The sequence below is a fragment of the Falco biarmicus genome, chromosome 13 (assembly GCF_023638135.1).
Source record: "Falco biarmicus isolate bFalBia1 chromosome 13, bFalBia1.pri, whole genome shotgun sequence".
NCBI lineage: Eukaryota > Metazoa > Chordata > Aves > Falconiformes > Falconidae > Falco > Falco biarmicus.
In genome coordinates, this window is record NC_079300.1 from 12,116,660 (window position 1) to 12,136,453 (window position 19,794).

General features: G+C 39.1%; 1 protein-coding gene and 1 long non-coding RNA gene across 17 annotated transcripts in view; both read right to left on the reverse strand.

The window, feature by feature from the left end:
- Positions 1-19,552, reverse strand: part of LRCH3 (leucine rich repeats and calponin homology domain containing 3) — a 68,360-nt gene extending 48,808 nt beyond the window's left edge. For 11 of the 16 annotated variants that reach the window (XM_056358265.1, XM_056358272.1, XM_056358270.1 and 8 more), the window contains exon 1: positions 19,263-19,551. In XM_056358265.1, coding sequence (XP_056214240.1) covers positions 19,263-19,500 — 238 coding nt within the window. In that variant the 5' untranslated portion in view covers positions 19,501-19,551. Of the gene's footprint in view, positions 1-19,262 lie in introns of all 16 variants that reach the window. The other 5 variants (XM_056358267.1, XM_056358259.1, XM_056358271.1 and 2 more) reach the window with 2 other exon arrangements.
- Positions 7,449-8,798, reverse strand: LOC130158017 (uncharacterized). Its single transcript, XR_008825133.1, has 2 exons — positions 8,599-8,798; positions 7,449-7,764 (listed from the first exon to the last, which is right to left on the reverse strand). It is a non-coding gene; the product is annotated as an uncharacterized LOC130158017 (long non-coding RNA).
- Positions 19,553-19,794: the final 242 nt, after the last annotated feature.

Genomic DNA, 19,794 nt, shown 5'->3' on the forward strand with positions numbered 1-19,794 from the left:
TTCTTCCAAATGTCAACTTGGTGGTGCTACGCCTGGAATGCAGAGGTGCTTACCACCAAAGCCTGCTTCATCAACCTGAGAATACACTGCATAACCTGCATGCAAATTGAAAGATTACACTTCACACTGAAATCAGGCCTCTAGGTTTCCTGCCTTGTGTGCTAAAGACAAGGTTTGCACATACTTTTAACCAAAGCTGCTTAACACTGTGCTTTATAAAACTTGTTTCAAACCATTGCCAAATCATTGTCAAGTTTCAGATGTGTGGATCAAAGTTTCACATATGCTATTTCCTCTGGCTACGGTTTTGTTTTGGAACATTCAATACAAATAACAAAGCTTCTTGCCAAAGGTTTTAAAACCCAAGAAAACCCCCTCACTTCCCTGAGGAACGTTCACAAATACCTTGCTTGAAGCAATTTTAGTGAGCAAGAACTATTGCCAAAGCATTTACCTTTGCCTTCAACACCTAGATTATGAAATGAAACTTGGGTAGCTTTTTTTTTAAAAGGAGTGCATCTTAAGAAGAGTCACACAAGGGAATTTTGCAGAATCTGGCTTCCAGGTTATTTGAACTACAGTAGGGTTTTTTAAGCAGTTGCCCCTTCAACTCTTCTCCATTAAAACACATCACATCAAGCCAAGAAATTAATGAATTAGACTCTCTTACAAAGCCTGGTCTCTGCAACATTCACTATTCTGTATTAAGACTAGAAAAATCTATGTACAAAGATTTGTAAGAACTATAATTATACTAAATAAGAAAACTCAGTCATACCCAGGATCAAAGAGGAAAACAGAAGATTCTAAGCACCAACTCCCATTCTCCCTCCCTTTTTTCTCTCCACACGATTTTAATGCATATTTGCTGTAGTCTACCTTTCTCTTATACATGAATGAAAATCTCACAGGTGTTTGTTGCCCTAAAAAACACTGACTAAACAAACACATATTTTTACAGTCCTGCACTTAATGTCAGCTGCTGTACATCCTCTGACAAGAAAGCACATTCCCAATGAAAGCATGACTTTCTCACAGGAGCAGACCTCATGAGTACTGCAAGAAGAGGATAAACATTCTAATCAGAGTAACAACTTGGAATACAATGCCACATCCTCTGAAATAATTTAATTTTCCTTTTGTAAGGAATTATATTGCTTGTTTATTAAAAATAAAAACCAAAACCCAGCAGAAACTATAGAACACCATTATACAGATGTTCTTGTGGGGTTACTGGAGAACAGGCAAGAGTGACAAGCTCCAGTTTCCTGCTAGGAACTGAGAACTAATATTCCATTAACTCTGGCTGCTTATCTTATAGTCTGCTCTAGAGTAGGAAAATCAGTAGCCTAAACTGATCAAAATTATGTCAAGTATTATTTATTCATTTTTCAATGGAGACCCTGGCTTCACAGTCAGCTACTCTAAGCCGCGAATGATGAAAGGAACGATGCCTTACTGGCCACGCATTATCAACCCCTCCCTTGTGCAGCACTCCTGATTGTGCTGCCACACAGCCAGTTGGCTCTCATTACTGAGAAAAAATCCTGTAAAAATACAATGCGATAAATAGTTTTCAGCCCTTCTGATCTGATTCATGCTGCAGTTGTGTAATCTCCAACACGAATATAAGGGAGAAGATGAGAATGTGTGGCTGCATGTGTAGGGAAGAAAGGGACCATGCCTTTTGGTAGTAGCTGGGATTTGGACTAGCTGATAAGTCTAGGCACTAACAATAACCATGAAACTGCATTTTTTTGGTTCCTTAACACACACACTTTAATAAAACACAGAATTATTTTCAGGGTAGCAAATACAGAGTTGTGATCAGGGATTTATTCCCAAGTTTTGCTCAGTACAGGTACTAAGTACACAGCAAGACATTTTAAGGATGGCACATAGCGGAGCAAAGCAAACACCTTCAGGAATTAGATGTAGCAACTTCACAGATTAGCAGGGAGCGGAATTCAGTGGCTTTAAAAGAGAAGCAGATAAAGGAAGTCAGATGACCTACCAGCTGGGCCTTATGACCAGTCAATATACAATGGGACAGATTACAGACAGAATACAAACTGTAACTCGTACTGCTACAGCAGAGATGATGCAAAGTGGAACTGTTTATCTGTGTTTGAAAATCGGGATTAATTCTAACCCCTTCCTATGGGGTTTTGGGTTAAAGAAGTTTTTATATATGCTCTGCTTCTAACTTCTGGCAGACAATTCCTCTCCCCGATCTCAATTCTAGCAATTGCATTCCCTTCTGTCACTAAATGTGGGCATCCAGCCAACAGTATAATGACAATTCTCTATCAAACAACCCTAAAACATAAAGCCAAACAAACTAAGTGAAAGTTGGAGAAGCAATGTTGCAAAAGATCTAACACTGAGGAAATGAACCAGAGTCTCCACCTCACCAAGTCCGGTTAAATTGGGGAAGTTCAGCTCCTCACAGGCCAGCTGCATTGCAGGTCCCTGTTTTTTTGTATTTATCTCCAGGGAAAGCTGCCTTCGGACGACACCTATGAAACTAGTAAGGAGTTTCACCCCTTCATTGATAAACCTGATTTAAAGGAGGCTATTCTGGTTTGATGCAAACCTACTCCTTGTTGACTTTAAACTCAAGAAGAAAAAAAGAGAAGAAAAAAATCAAACCATAGTGTGAAACATGTATGCCTAGCCTTTTGTACCAGTTTAACCAAGTTAGTTTAAATTTGTATGTGAAAGTCTTGGAGATACAATTTTACATCAGTATAGTTGGATCCCAGAGGGTGTATCTACTGGATACTCCTTACCAGACCAATGCTGTAAGCTACTGATCCTGCAACGCTTGAGTGAGCATTTCCCAATTCACCAGGCAGAAAAACAGTCAAATTAGTTCACATGATTTTTTTAAGTTGTTGCAACTACTCCTGCAATTTTTGCCTGAAGCTAACTTGGGGAGGACTAGGACTTAGAAAAACTGTATCTCTAGTGGATACATAAGGTCAGTGACTTCCTTTGGCAGCACAGTCTCCTTAAAGTAGCTGTTATTTGCACACTGACAAACAAGTTGAAGCTTTGCCTTCACAAAAAGGCTTAGAAAAAGGCCAGAAGAAAGAAAACAACTTTTGAAAGAAAATACTTAATCAGGATTTTCTAAGCAGACATTACTTGGAATTGAATCAGATCAAAGTCTTCATTACTTAAGCATTCTATTTTCCTCTACCATTAAGCAACCATCTTGGCTAAAACAAAGGAGATTAAGCTTGTTTTGTAAATATTTTGTTGCAACACAGAATCAGAGAATCATTTAGGTTGGAAAAGACCTTTAAAAGCATCAAGTCCAACCATTAACCCAGGACTACCAAGTCCACCACTAAGCACTGCATCAATGTGTTTTTTAAACACCACTGGGGATGGTGATTCCACCACATCCCTGGGCAGCCTGTTCCAATGATTGACCACCCTTTCAGTGAAGAAATTTTTCCTAATATCCAATCCAAACCCTCCCTTGGCACAAGTTGAGGGCGTTTCCTCTTGTCACATCACTTGTTATCTGGGAGAAGCGACCTAGAATCATTAAATGGTTCAGATTTGCTGCTTTGATTTAGGCCCTCAATCCCAGTATACATAACATGAAATTTACCTTTCCCCCTGTATTTCTTCCTCATCTGTGTTTATTTAAGACATATGCTTTTCTCAGTTCTCACACTGAGGATTATGAAGAATAAATACCAGTAAAATGCTATACTCCCAATGAAAGCACCAATGATTTCCACTATTTGTGCTTCCCATAGGCCTGAGCTGGTCTTATCCTATATTATTCAGGAAAGGCATGCCTCCCTTCTACGGGCTCTCTTCCTCAATTGGAAAGCAATTTATTTTCTTTTACATCTCTTGATTATTTCAAGACAACTGATGACTCAAGACTTGAGTATCACTTCTCACTTTCACAGGGGAGGAACCTGGTTGTCACTTCATAACTTAGAGCAACTTGTTCTTAGTGATCTTGTTTACAGCCCAGAGGAGAATGAACGGGGGAAAGGGCTGAAGCTTCTTCAACGTGTTGTGACAGTGTCTCCTCAAACTATACTGAAGCTTCTTTAAACTTCAGTTGAAGATGTTCTTTTGCAGGCTTGAGTTGGAATGCTGAATCTAAAAGTCAAGTCACTTAATAATACATATTTTTTATCTTATTTTTAATTAAAAAGCTTGCCATTGTCATTAAAAAAATTGTCCTCAGATCACAGTAAGTTGTATTCAAAAACGTACTTTGTTACAGGACACAACAGAAGCTGTCACCTCCAGAACAGAGGGCTGAGCTGGTGTTGTAATAGGAAGTCATTTGCTTGTTAAGAGAGGAGAGAAGGCTGTGTGTTCTACATGGCAACTTCTCATTTCCTTATTTCTACAAGTTGAAAGAAACACATTTTTCTTATGGTCCAGAGAGTGGCCTGTAAGCACTCAGAGAGCTTCAAGGTCTTAACCCACATTGTCATCCCCTTCAATTCAATTTCCCTCACCTCTCCATTTTTACACGGAAAGCATGTAGCATGTAGTAAGGTAGCACACATAGAAGAAGCTATGTAAAATAGAAAAGACTCTTGCCAAGAAACTATACTGCACATACAACTTCTCACAAAAAAGATAGGAAAACAGAAATACGATAAATACTAGTTCATCCAGGATTTCAAGATTATGCTCTAAGATACTATGCCAGGTACCATAGCCTATGGTTTAAGATAATTAAATAATAATAATAAAAAATTTAAAAAAATTAAAATAGTCAACTTTCAATTATTCAGAAAAAGGAAGGAGAAGGAAGGGTCAGATTACATGGATAAAGTAACACCACAGGTTTGTATAAAACCTCATGCAGATAGTGTACTGTGATAGCTAATGACACTGCTGACAGAAGAGTATCAAGACATCCTAGGTAGCACTGAGCCAGGCTAGAAAACTCCTATAAGGCAGCACAGTGCCTTTTGAATAAATTTATGCTGCCCAAGCTGGCACTCCCACAAACAGCTTAGACACTCCAGGTACACCCACTATGTTTTCAAACCACCCTCAACAATCTGTTCATAGCTATTGAGAGTTCCACGTGAAGAGACTATCAGAGAGGAAGACTGTAGAAGTTTACTGTCACTTTGCTTAATGCTCTGCTCTGGCTTTCATCTGTATCAGTGAAGTATCTAATGTATTCAGCAATTCCTATGGCTCCATGACTAAACCATAACTTGGGGAAGGAGACCTGGCATGAAATAAAGGCAAAAGTCAGTCAGTCAGGAGGGCTGGAAATGTAAAATGCAACCAGTAAAGACTTAATATTTCTACCATTAATCTATTTTACTAAAAGCTAGCAATGACTTCAATTTATCTTAATATTGTAGATAACAATTCCTCATCTACAAGTATTTTCACGTCAGCTAATTTACCTAGCATCACATTAGTTTTGCATATTCTCCCTATACGTTTCACCAATCAGTTAAAAAAATATTACCTTACTCCCTTTTTCCCCACAGACTATTTCAGTAGAGCAATATATTAAAGTCAGCAACAGATGGGCATACCACAAAGAAAAGTTTTAGCTGTGAATACATTGCATAATGTCTTAAATGGACAGTTAGAAACAAACCAGCTCAAACTAGAACTGAAAATACAAAGGTCTTAAAAAGCAAAGTGAGTAATTTCACATAAAAAGGCCAATTACTTTCAGAGAAAGGCAAGTATTTCTATAAAATTTTATGCCTGTCATTACTGCATTTCTCTGAAGCTCTTAATAGAGTGCCTCCAAATTTGCGGCACTTAGATACAGCTTCATCAGAATACACAGTAAGGTCACCAGTATGTCCCATACCACTGCGGGCACTAATCTGTCTTCAGCAGAACGGTACTTTATTGAGGAGAAAAGTCAATGAAGTCCAACAGTCAAAAGTCCTATGTTCTTTTAATGACTCCTTGAGGCCATCTCTCATGCTGACATCATCCCTAACAAAAAAAGTCTGTTACACTTTACACAAGCAGCACTGCAATTTTCAATAGGACAATTATTGCCAGAATTCTAGAATAAGAGCTGGAGTCTTACCAAGTCATCTGTGCAGTACAAGCCATTTTAGCGTCAAGAAATAAAACAACAGTATAGGATATGTATGGAAAATATCTCATATCAAACAGCTAAATGAGGAGATAAATGACAGCAATTGCCAAAACATGTTCATAATATGAAATAAATTTTGAATCTGGAAATCATAAAAGTCACCTTCAGTCAGAAACATACCACGCAGACATTAGCAGGGATCAAGGACTACAGAAATTGTGGTCACAATTTCATATATCTTCACCTTTTTAAAAGCTAAGGTTGCTAAAAACTAGTAGTAATTCTATCAAAACAATTGTTACATACTCAAATTAATATTTGAGGTGAATTGTGTACATCTTTTCACCAAATAAATATTATGAATCCCTGGCAGCAAACACACAAAACAGAACCCTAAATGGTCCAACTACAACTGAAAAGATATTTTTGTTCAAAACCAAACCAAACCCATCCCTGTTCAGGGAAATGCTTAAGTCAAGGTTTAACAGTAAACACTGCTCTTAAGAGGCCATGATGGAAATTAATCTCAGACCGTAGCAGTCACTTTGAAAGTTTTTGGCTGGTTGGTTCTAGCCCTCCAGCTCTTTTTGAGAAACATCAGTTTTGTGCAAGAGACAACTCTTATCTATATCGGCTCAGTACAAACGGCACAGAGCAGGAGAAAATGGAGAACAAAAGCTTTCTGCATCACTAGAAGAATTCTTGACAAACACTGAGCCACAGAAGAAAATCTGCGTGGTAACTGCCCACACTGTACAACAATGACGATGAAAATTCCACTTCCAGAGATCTCCATTATTCCATTTCATGACTATTTTAACTGCTAGTATTTTTAAAGCTCTACATATACACACAACTTTATTTTTAAAAAGTGCTCATTCGCAAGCACGTAAAAAATCCAAATGGAAAAAAATCTCAAAGTTACAGAGAAACTGCTTCATACATGCTAACACATGGACAAAAGCATGACACATGAAATGTATGAAAGCATACTACTGCTCCTCAGCAACGACACTCTGCCTTCTGCCCACTGCTTATGAAATATTTGACTGTGTTCCAGCAGAGCAGGGTTTCATTTTACAGGACTGCTTCACAAAGTTAGCAGAGAGGGGTAATACACAGTAAACGAATTCATCCCCCCAAGCCTCCCAGATACAGTTTCTTCAGGTATAAAAGGAATCACCCAACTAAACAAACAGACCTTAAAAACCCCCCAAAACCATTTTAAAGCAAAAGCCATAAAAAAACCCTTTGAAAATGGAGCTAGAACACTAGAACTATTGCCAGATTGTAAGTCCATGTGCAAACCTCTGCATCCATTTATTACTTTTTTCCTATTAAAAATTATAAGCATTGTTAAAAGCATACATTTAATATTTACTCAATCCATTTATTTTCCTCAGAACCTCACTAGGATAACAAGCTTGGGTTAAAAGAGGGACAACAGTCTTCAACTTAGGTAAAAAAGCAGGTAAACTAGTAGTTCCAGCACTGCACAAACAAATCCAACCCCAAACCAGAGAAAACAGTCCCATACAACAATCACTCCCTGGATTTTAATCAAGAGACATAATGAAAATAATTCAGCTTCAACAACTTTCAGCCTTCAGAAGTCTGCACAGAAGAATGGAGAGATAGGAGAGACGGGCTTTGATGCAGCAAGGGTACTTGATAACTTGAAAGACCTGAAATTACAAATTCCATTTTCACTGAATAGCAAAGAACAAACCAATGAATCTCACACAGCAAAATGGAAGGGTTATGCATTGAAAATAATTGGTCCTGCTATTCAATTTTGAAGTCATTATAAAAATGGCACAGCATTAAAAGATTAATTTAGCTTCAGCATAAATATGGGAGTGATCAGCAAAAAGTGAGCAGTAAGGGTAGGAAAATGCAAGTCAAGCAGGGTATTTGAAGTTTACACAAAAAGAAAAATCATGATAAAATGCTAACAACAGTGACAGTACTGAACACTTCTCTTGCCCTGAAAGTATTATTGATCTTGTTATTCTAAGCACAAGATGAAGAAAATCTACCCCAAGCTCACTAGAAGCACAGAAACACATCTATACTTCTAAAAAAAGTAAAATAAAACTCTTTTGGCTACTATAAAGCAAGAATTAGAAACCTGTGAAAAGTCTAACCATAGAATATTTTTGAAAATAAACCCATTTTAGTTTATATTTCACCTGATAGTATTTAACAATTCTTTACAAACAAGAATGGAGTTACATCCAGCTGGTAACTGGTCACAAGTGGTGTTCCCAAGTATTACATAGATACATATATCTATGTAAATACTGCAAATCTGGAAGTACTGTGCCAACATTTCCATTATTGATGAAAATATGTATTTTTTACTTTTGTTTTAGATATCCAAAGATGAAAAATGTTTTAAGAAAAATACAACCTGAATAATATTTTAATTTTATTTAAATGTGAAAAGCTATTAAAACACCTAGTTTCAAACTGATAACTCATGATTGAAATGGAACTTCCACAGACTTATTTCTTACCCACTTTCTGAAGCAGCACTACAGGGACTGTGAACAGAAACTACACTCAGTAATGTTGACATCAAGTACTTAACAGATCAGCAGATGCACTCCTCATTTTAGCACGTATTTGTGAAAGCAGAGAAGGCAGACACTTCAAAGATTACATCTGTATTAGTTACACAATTCACACGCAAATCATGTGCACTAGGCTTTGTGAGGGAAAAGTACCACTTCCGTTGTGCCTTCCCCTTTCAAAGTGCTGTAAACTCCTTAACTAATAGCAGTGAACATAATTCCCTCATCTGTTCCCTAATAGCAATTTGAATAGAATGCCATGGTGCAGAAAAAATTAAATTCAAGAAAAACATGAAGCATGTTAATTTCATAAGAAATAGGTATTTCTGGCTAGGAAAGCCATGTTCAAAGATTTATTTTATTTACTTTAATACTTTGGTCTAGATGAAATTCTGTGAACTGGAAGAGATTCTTGCATTAAGTAACAGAAATGCTCTTGAAAAAAGCAAGAAGAGCAATCAACTTTGCAATCTGTTAACAGAGTACTGTCAAGGTATTTTCAATATCTAAAAGAACCAATTTTTAGAAAACATGTTATGTAGAGATTTTTGTAGCCACCAAAGTATCCTCAAAAACAAAACGCAAGTTTCAGACCTAGGATATACAAATAGTTTGTACCACACTCTTTATTCATACTTAAATTTTTTCATATTTATACCACATGATCATAACCATCTGCACGCTTGAACCTGTGATGAATGTAATGATATGGAAAAAGCACCGAAAGTTAAATCTGCAAAAACTATGGCATATTGCAATCAATAAAGTTCTCAATTATGATACAGGTGTGGTTTTGTAATCCCTTATATTCTTGATATCTTAAAGTATAGCCCTGGGAAAAAGTTAATTCTTCAAATTATAACATGCCAAGTAAGAGAGGGACTATGGCTTTATGTTCATATTAAGGAGTGTGTGTGTTTTGGGGGTTTTTTTGTTTTGTTTTTGTTTGGGGTTTTTTTTTGTTTGTTTAATAATCACATTAATAATCTTAAAAGTATATTTCTGGTAGTATAAATAAACCTTCAGGTAAACATCAGCAAATTGTAAAAAGAATGTTTTTGAATAAAAAACTAGCCTCCTTACTGTACATGAAGAGAGAATAAATCTCAGAATCATTTGTTAATATTCACCGTATCAATTAACCAACAGAAAGAGGGAATACTTCAGATTTTAAATAGCTGCTGTGCATTTGGGCACTAACAAAATAAACCAAAGTCTTCTTCCTCTTATTTCTAACTACAAATTAACACTCTTTCTCCCCCAGAGAAAATTAAAAACTTGAAGGGATAAAAATTGTGAGCAAGTATCTTAAAAACAAAAAATAAGAAAAATATGTTATGTTGAGCATAGTAAGAAATTTGCAGTTAAATATAGTCTCACAATAAATGCTATGACTGCACCTTTAAAATGAAAATTCAATTCATACAGCTGATTTTTTTTAAAAAATTGTTTTCAAGGAGAACAGGAACTATAAGGCAGATTGAACAGTATCAGTTATGGGGGTGGTGGTGTATGTGGGGTAGTATTCTCCACGAAAATTTCTTCTACCATGCTCAGAATTAAAGCTAACATTTAATCACCAGTGAAGGGTATCAGCAGCGAAGCTTCTATACTTTCCTTCTTACACTACAACTTTTAACAGTAATTACAACAATCTGTTGATTTGATGATGATTCAGGCATCCCTGAATGATGGAATACAATTTGCACAGCAGCAGAACCACCATGCAATATAGAACACTTGAATATTTTGCAACACATTTACAGCTCAAACGATCAATCTGCTGTTTTAGCACAGATGGGTTCCAAAGATATTTTTTGTACCCTGCTAAGCCACCCCTTGGCAAGCCAGCAGAATAAAAGGAAGTAGCAGATATTTTATGGCTCATAACCACATTCAGTTGTGGCCCCCTACAAAAACATTTATTCCATAGCTGAGCTTGGAGTCAATGTAATGACAAGCACCTAATTGTCCTGCTATTACTGTGCTCAATGACTCTTAGAGAACAGTGTGTATGACACCAACTCAAAGACCAGTAAAAGCCTTGGCCTAAGATGGAACTGAGTAGTATATATACAGCCATAAATAAGAGTAATAATGAATTAAGCAGGTTTAAATCACTACTAGGCTTATCAGCACCCTAAAATTAATATTTTCCTTGGATTTACAAGGAGTTTTCTACCAAACGTTAAGATACTGATTATTCTTCTTTTTATTGTGCTAACAACTTGGGTGACAAGACTCAGAGCTGGCAATGAGAGAGGCATTTCAGACAGAGGGCAAGATTAACAAGGAAAGAATAAAAGTTGAGACATGGAAGCTGTGATGAAAGAGATGAAAAAAGAAATTGGGGACAGAAGAGACAGAACTAAAGTAACAACATATTGCTGGGGACAGAACATGTGGCATGAACATAAGGAGAAACCCCAACCTGGAAGAGCACAATCTCCTCTAATACACCAAGCACAGAAGCCAAGACCTGCACATACCATCACTCCTCTCCTCTCAAACATCTGTACAACTCAAAGGCAGAGCATCCCATTCCACAAGCAGGTCCTAAGGAATGACAACTTACTGCTCTCTTATTGGCTCAAGTAAGAGAGACCTGATGGATGTAAAGGTTTGAACTGTCCTTATGAGTCACAGATGCCAGCATGATTCCATTTAACTGAATCTAGAAATTCAGACTGAATTTGGAATGCAGCATTAGGAAAATAACCTGAAAAAGGCACTGACATTTTGCATAGAGAGAACTCAGTTAAAAATTTACATGACATTGCTAAATCAAGTATGCAGACAGCATAGCCTGTGATCAAAGATGCCCACATAACTTTAATTGCTCACTTCCTGTGCGTATCTACTATCCACAGGTCTTTAATTAACAACTGCATATTACTTTTCACCCATGATCAGGCTTTTTCTGTTCAAGTAGATTTCTTCAGACAGGATGAAATGACTGGAAGAATCAGGACTGATCACAGTAACAGTCTTATACAAGAGACTGTTCTTGAAAAAACGTTAGGGAAAAGACAGGGAATTACACAAAGAAAAAGGGATAGCTAAACTGAAAGTTGCTTAATGCTGCTTTGGAAAAAGATTTCATCCTGTCAGTGCCATATATTTCCTTCATAACACCATGCAAATCTTCTAAACTAATTTTTCCAAAGGTAGTAATCAATCATGTATTTCCATTTTTCTAGATATTGGGCTTGATTTCCAGTACTCCTGAGGAGTCACCAAGGCATATGAAGTTCTTAAGAACTACAACAACAACAAAAAAATTAACCTGTACAAGCTTGGTTGTCTGAAAGTTCAGGCACTGTTTTGAATTTAGTACCCCAAATCAGCAAACGCTTTGATTCCAAGCTTCATATGTATATACAAAATGCAGTAACATTACCTTGCTTCACTTCACAGAGATTACATGAAAAAGTGTTTGAAACCTTTTCAATAATAGGGAGCACTACCCAAAAGCCCAAGGCAACAATAACATATTTCTGTATTCAGAGCTAAATTAAAGCAATAAGCAAAATAAAGAGACTAAAATTCACATGGGTCATTCAGCAATGCAGGGGAAAAATAATTCAATAGATGCTTGCTAACACTACTGCCTTCTGCACAGAGCAGACTATGGTTAAAATCCCTATGTTCCAGCAGCCAACACCTGGGCTGCATAGCAAGTTGGATTTTTTTTAGGCATGTCCTCATTTTGGAGTGCTTGAACTACATTTAGAGAAGACTATGACTGCAAATATTTTAATTTTCAAATCAGTAAGACTACCAGCTAGGAAAGAACAAAGACTCTCCTCACTCTAAAGAGGCTTCTGGGCTCTGTCAGTGAAAGCAGTGGTTTGTAGTGCAGAATCCTACATGAGGCTGAAGCAAGGCACTATCAGGACAGTTTTGGGGACTGCAAAGTGTAAATGTCCTCTTCCTGCATATATACAAAAATACTAACTTAAGCAAAACAATCCTATAAAGACCACAATGTATTATCCTTTGCAATCTTCTCTAAGTATCGATAATCCAGAGAACTAAAGCAGTATTTTAACTCTAAAGCACGGACTGCCAGGACACTTAACATGAATGAGTTTTGACCCCTCCACTTAGGAGAGGGGGACACAGCAGATGAAGAAAGCACACTGCAGAGCTCATGATTTCAGCTAAATACACAACTGCAATTAATTCAAGCTGTTTGGCTAACATTGGAAACCATGAGATCCAAGCCCGATTAGTTACTAAAGAGAGAAGAACCCTTGAATTGAGTTACAGCCTTTTAGTTAGCTACCATGTAATTTTATTTTTAACACATGCTATATAATTTGCAGTGTTTATTGTAAATAATTCTTTACTGCTGGTTCTTCTACTGAAGAAACTGATTGCTGCATTCTACAGTGAAACCTAAACCATCAGTTTAAAATTACTTGCATAAAATAATGTATTTTGCCAAATGAAAGCATGAGATTGAAATCTGTCAGCAGTAAAGTTTCACTGAATGCAATTCAGCTCTGTAAGCCACACTCTAAAAGAAAAAATTCCTAGGCTTACCAATTCAAAGTCTAGCACATTGTTTTACAAAAGATAATTAGCAAATCTACAACAGGTCAGTGGTAAAGGCTACAAAATAGAGTTCAGATGTGATATCACAATTGATGCAAGTCAACTTAAGCTTACATATCTGCCAAAACAGACCATCTCATTCTTATCACCCCATACAGTCTTTCCACCCTCTCTGTTTGCTGGCACTCACACACACATGAAAATGTAGCGAGCTGTCCAAAGATTTGATCCAACTAGTTACTGACTGAGCTTTCAGCCAGGTAAGTATGAAACAGCTTGCTGGAAGGCAATGACTACTGGTGTTGACTGTGCAGCAGCAGGTGCAGACAGACCTTCCCCGTTTGGCATCAGCGTAGAACCTGGATCACATTAGGCTGTGTATTTACAACAGACTTCAGGGAGTACTTAACCAATATAAATTTGCTACCTCCAAGCACAGGTACAGCCACAGGAGAAGAGGGCTGGAAACACCATGAGAAAAACAAAGACGTTTCCTTTCCTCCTAAACTTGAATTTGTCCTTCATGTGACTGCAGGACTCAGTATATTCACCTATCAATCTCCTCTCTACTTTTTATGTAGTTACAGTTATCTCCAAAAAGGAGCATGTATGCAGACAAGACTGTAGTGGGCGGGTGGGTGAAAAGTCTGATCATGATAGAGGTAGGGAAGTGGAAGACTACTAGGGAAGTAACTAGAAACACATGCAACCCTAAACACCACTTAGACAAGTTTACTGGTAGTAAAAGTTTGATGGTGGGGCTTTTTGGTTTTTTGTTTTAAAAGATCAACTCATTAAACAAAGGCATTCCGAATGTCACTTACTACTTTTATTGCAACAAGGATTAGAAACTACAAGCTTAAGCTCCACTTCCCCAGATGCTATAAAACATTAGGCAGAAACACTGCCAGTGTGCCAAGAACCATTGAGCATCACTGCAGGCCTCAGCTCTCCACCAAAACCCAACAGAACACATACAACAAAAATGAACTACAACAGTCTACTGCTCTCCGTGTTTTGAGGGTAGCAAAATAAGCAAGAGAACCAACTTCAGTTTACCACCTTACCAAAGCACCACGCTCAGATTAATTCTGTTATCCTAGACTAAGAAATGCCAGTATTTATGCACAGAACACACGTGAGATCAAGACTTTCTAATAACAGAAACGTAACAAGAAAGAAAACAAGAGGAAGCAAGCTAAATTATAAAGGGACTGACATAAGTAGGAGTCGCAAAGAGTGCAACTGAATGGAACAAGCTAGATTACCATCTAAAGTCTGGGGAATGACTGTCATCCTCCCTCCTTCTCACCCCTACAGCTACTAGAACCTCTGGACAGTGTATTTCCGTTTAGGTTTTGGTAAGGGTAGAGAAAAGTATAAAAATCTGAGCACAAGACTCTGAACTACCTTAATGAAATGTTAGTTTTGATTTTTAATACTGAAACTAGAGATAATCTAAGCACCAACACTGCAAACTCTTCTGACAAATAGCCTGTGACTTGAACAAAGAATAATCCCATTTCCTCCTAAATTATCTTAAAAGACCATAGTAAAACTATAGTCAAGATACAGTAACCCAAAGATGTTTTTTTGCAAACAATTATTTAATCTTAGGCTGGTTTAGATTCTGCTGTTTTGGCTTTAAGAACAAATGTTTGGGAAATATAGCCAATACTGTATGAGCCATACTGTACTTCTCAAGCTGTTTCACATTTCATCAGGTAATATCAACTAAATTTCTGGCAGGAAAGAAAAATACCAGTGAGACTTTTTTACTGCGGAACACTCATATAGTAACTGTAACCTTTCTAAAGGCATGCAAGCACTTATCATATAGAAATTTTATTGACACCATGGCCAGATTTTACCATTTCTATGGAAAGCTACTATGAACAAAACTCTGTAGAGATACCTATTGGCAAGGTCATTCAAAAGGTAGTAGCAGACCATTTTTTTTTCTTCCTTTGAGTCTTACTATCCTTTTTCACTATTAATATATTCCAGAAACAAGACATAGTACACTGCATGTAATCATCTTTCTAGTTGATTTCCATACAACTGCCATTTCTTTTATTGCTTAAACCCACATGTTCCCATCTTCCCCTTTAAAAATAGAGACAATGAGTGGTTTAGGTAATTACAGCTGTCATAGAGGATTTGACAAATAACTTTTCTGCTCAATGTATGCTTTAGGCCACTGGGAAAGCTGTCAAATAATGACATCAGAGTCTACATTAACACTGGCAAAATGCAACCGTGCTTCCTTTCATATTTAACTTAGATGGTTTATAGCCCTTCATTTTTCTACTCCCTGGTCAAGAACAAGAGTGGAATAAACAAATGGGTTGTAAGTAAACCCAGATAAAATGTGGATAGATAATGCATGTTAAATGAAAAGAGTACGAAAGAAAAAAAGAGTACATCCTTGCTTTGTTAATGAAGAAGCTTCTCACTATTCATCATCAATGAACTTTGTAAAGCTTGAGTCACTTCCTAAAATTCCAATTAAGTTGTAAGAATGAGCATAAAGAACAGCTGCCTTCCCCTCTTTCAGTATCTAAGTTATTATTATGCTGCTTTTCTTGTACATGAGCCACCCCACATGTACAGGAACATTAGATGGACTACTGCATCACACACTGTGGGGAGCTACCTTCCTGCTAATCCAATTCAAAGATCTCAAGCATAGACCACCCATCTTCAATTTGATTTTATATTACATGATCTTAATTCCAGTTGAAGTACAAAACAACCAGGAACTTACTGTTACTTCAATGCCTGCTGAAGTTACCTGCTCCGTTCTGAGAACAACCTTAAGCACTGACTTTGGTTTAAAAAGCTGCCTGTGGGTCTTCACCACCTGGAAAACAGCAGTGCCCAGAAGCAGATGAGGCTCTGACATTACTAGAGAATTCACTTTCCAGTGAAAAGTTTAGTGACTGAGGCAAATGATTAACAAGGAACTTAATTTTTTCACTGATGCCTAACAGAAATATTATATTAACTTCCAAAATAAAAACACAGCAAACCTGATCTGGTCATATAGTTTAGTTTTAGGTAGTCCTGCAAGAAGCTGGGAGTTAGACTCAATGGTCTTTATGGGTCCCTTCCAACTTGAGATATTCTGTTATCTGTTTATCAAGTATTTTTCCAGTTAAGTTACACCTGCCAGAAACTCAGCTCTGATGATTGTTTAGTGAGTGGTTAAGAATGGTACCTAGAAGCTATTACAGCTTGAGCACCATGGTTAGTATTACTGTCAACTCTGAACCCATAAAAAATCCAATGAATGTGATCTTCCCATTGATTTAATGTTTGAAAATGTACCTTACGACTGACATCTACTTAAAGGGATTCTCCCCTCACCCACCATCAACCTCAAAATCTGCACAGAGCACCCAACTAAACTTGATCAGGCATCTAATCTCTAATACCCTGTTCCTCCTGACCCGCTTTGCTGGTTCATCTGTGTTAACAGCAGCTTCCAGGCAAGGCCAGTGATTCTGTTAAGGCTTAAGGCTATGCTAGGTGCTGGTTTTCTAGAAGTGTAGTTGTATTAATAAGGGATGTGCCGCATTCCCACCTCTTTAGCATTGATGCAGTTACAGTGACACGCAATTAGTTTTATTACTACAATAGGAATGAGCTATACCAGTATAACATGATCCACACTAAAGAGGTGTCTATTCTGGAACATAAAAAGGAGTAAGGTTTGCATATACATTGTCTTGTCTTCAGTTTATACTTTGGGTGGAATTCCAATGATTTTCATAAAAGAAACTCCACACAGACATGCCCCACCTGATGTGCTTTGAATCTTTGCAGCACAGCATGCAGGAAGGCACTTGGGAGTCTACGGTCTAGGCAGTTATTAAAAGTATTTATTGTTAGGTGTTGCAAACACTTAAACACATATACATAATACTGTATTATTTGTGGCTATTCCCATACAAAAGGATTGGAAGGTTCACAAGAAAAAAACTGACATGTTGGAAAGAAGCGGATTAAACTTGTAGCTGAGTGCTTAACTAAAAACTGGAGGTAAGAAACGGCTGCACAGATTTTTCTCCACTGTTCAGCCTTATTCAAAACAGAAAATCATAGAACGGACCACACTAAAGGCACAAGAAGAAGTTATTCACAGCAGCCTTCAAAACAGAGAATTTAAACAAAATGTCTCCATCCCCCATCCACCCCATAAGCTTTGCTTCTTACAACTTAAGAACAGCTCCAGCTTTTTTCTAAGGTTCATTGTGATGATAAATGCACAAAAGTGTATGGTATGCACTGCCGCTTATTAGCATTTAATGCTTCTTGAACAACTACAATGTAAATAGTCATCACAATAGATGGGAACCTCGGTGGAAACAAGAATTCCCACAAATTGTTTAAGAGTACAGTAAATGAATAGTAGTATAAACAAAAAACCAAATCCCTCACAAATGCGTGTTCTGCATTTGCTTACAGATCAGCCCACTACACATACATTGTGCAACTGCATTTGCAGAAAACCCTTTGAACAAAAAAAATTTTATACCCTAACAAGAAGCATTTTTATTTATAGATGTGTCAAGTCAACCAAACGGCTGCCTCAAGTGCCTCAAGGTTTGGTCAGTGGTTGGTTTGGGTTTTTTATATATATTTTTCTATTAATGACAGATTTTTGCAGAAATAGGTTGTTACAGGACAGAGTATGAAGTCAGACAATTTTAAAGGAGGCTCCATTGTGAATTACTTCACTGAGAGTGTATCAACAAACTAACAAACATGGTAACTTTAAAAAACGTGACATTTGGAGTTTAAGTTTCTTAAGCTACAACTCAAAACACTAGAAAATCTAAATGACTGCATAGAAAGCAATCAAAGCTAAACAAATAGCGTGTTGACATCTTTTAAAACTACTCCTACTTCACACAACTAGACAATCAAAACAAACATAAACTAGATTTGCTCTATACAATGTACATCCTACATCCTGCACAAACTCTCATTTCCCAAGTCTCATCTCTGTACTCAATACAGTAATATGTAAACATACTCTGCCAACATGGTTTTGCTTATCATCAAGTGCTTACAAGGAAAGTATATCTTTTTAATCTACTGCTATGTGCATATTTGAGGAGCAGAGGGGGAAAAAAACTATTGCTTACTACACCTTGTAAAATATTTCTTAAAAATCCTTAATCTTTTTATCTGTATCATACAGGAGAAAAAAAAAAAAAAAGGACATCACTCTGTTAACAGTAGCTTTCATATTTTGCTTATGGGTGTCATAACCATAATAGAAGCATAAGAGCAGAAGAAACAGTTGTCTTTGGCACATGCACACCTGACAGCCCTTCTTGGAAAGTTGTTTGCCCCTGCCAACACCACATGGGGAGAGATGGCAAGGGCGCGTATAGATGGGTATAAACACACACACCCTCACACAGACATACATCATAACAAGAACATGCCTGGCTAAAACCGCAGCAGTACTGAGAAAAGCCTCATCACTCGTTTTAAAACCGCCTCCAAGAAGGGAAACACCTCTAGAGTAGAGACGACAAAGAAAAAAAACTCAACGAAGGGAGCGATCTCACGGGGCCGAGAAGGGCGGAGAGCCCTGCCCCGGCTCCCCGTCCCGCCGCGGGCCGGGGGAGGAAGGGCGGAGGGGGGCGGCCGGAACGTGAGGGAGAAGCGGCCCCAGTGAGTCCTGCGGGCACCGCCACCGCTGAGGGAATCCCCCCCACACCCCTCAAGAGAATGAGGGGGGCTCCACCCCCCCCAACATCCACTGAGGAAATTTCTCCTCCTCGCGCATCCAGCTTCAAGTTACTGAGGAGGCAGCAAACTGATCTCAGCTTCACTCTCGGCGGGGGGAGAACAGCCACCCCCCACCCCCCCGCCCCGCGATGGGGAGCTGCCAGGGCCCGCCACACCGGCTGCCCCCAGCCCCGAGGCACTTACGAGGGCAAGGCAGGGCCAGTCGTCTCCCCTTCTCCCCCTATCCTTCTTTTCCCCGCTGCGCCGGCCCCCCCGCCCCCCGGCGCCGCGTCCCTCACCGGCCTGGGTGGTGTCGCTGAGGTCGTGGTTGGCGGCGCTGGCCCGCGGGTAGTCCCGGAGCTTCCTGCCGCTCAAGCTGAGGGTACCGCTGGCCGCCGCTTCTTCTAAGGCTCGATCCAGGGAGCGGCTCCACGAACCCGGGCCTGAAGGGCCGGGTGGCGGAGAACAAGCCGCCGCGTTCCCCGCTGGCATCACGGCAGAGCCGCCCTCCGGCGCCGCCAGCACCGCGGCCGCCATTTCCCCTGGCCGCCGCCGCCCGCCGCCCGCCGCCGCTCCGGCTTCGCGCGCCCCTGCGCAGGCGCGGGAAAGCCCCGGGCAGGGCAGGGCGCGCGCATGCGCCACCCGTGACAGGGCGCGCGCGCAGCCGAGCCGCCCGTCTCCGGGCGGGGGGCGGGGGGGACGCGCGGCGCCTCGTCAAAATAACCCGAAATCAGCTCTTTTGGGGCGTCATTTTTCCATTCGCCTGGGGTAACCTGGCGTGCGAGGGGGCCCGCCTGCCCCCGGCCACGGCGGTGGTGCCGGCACGCTTTC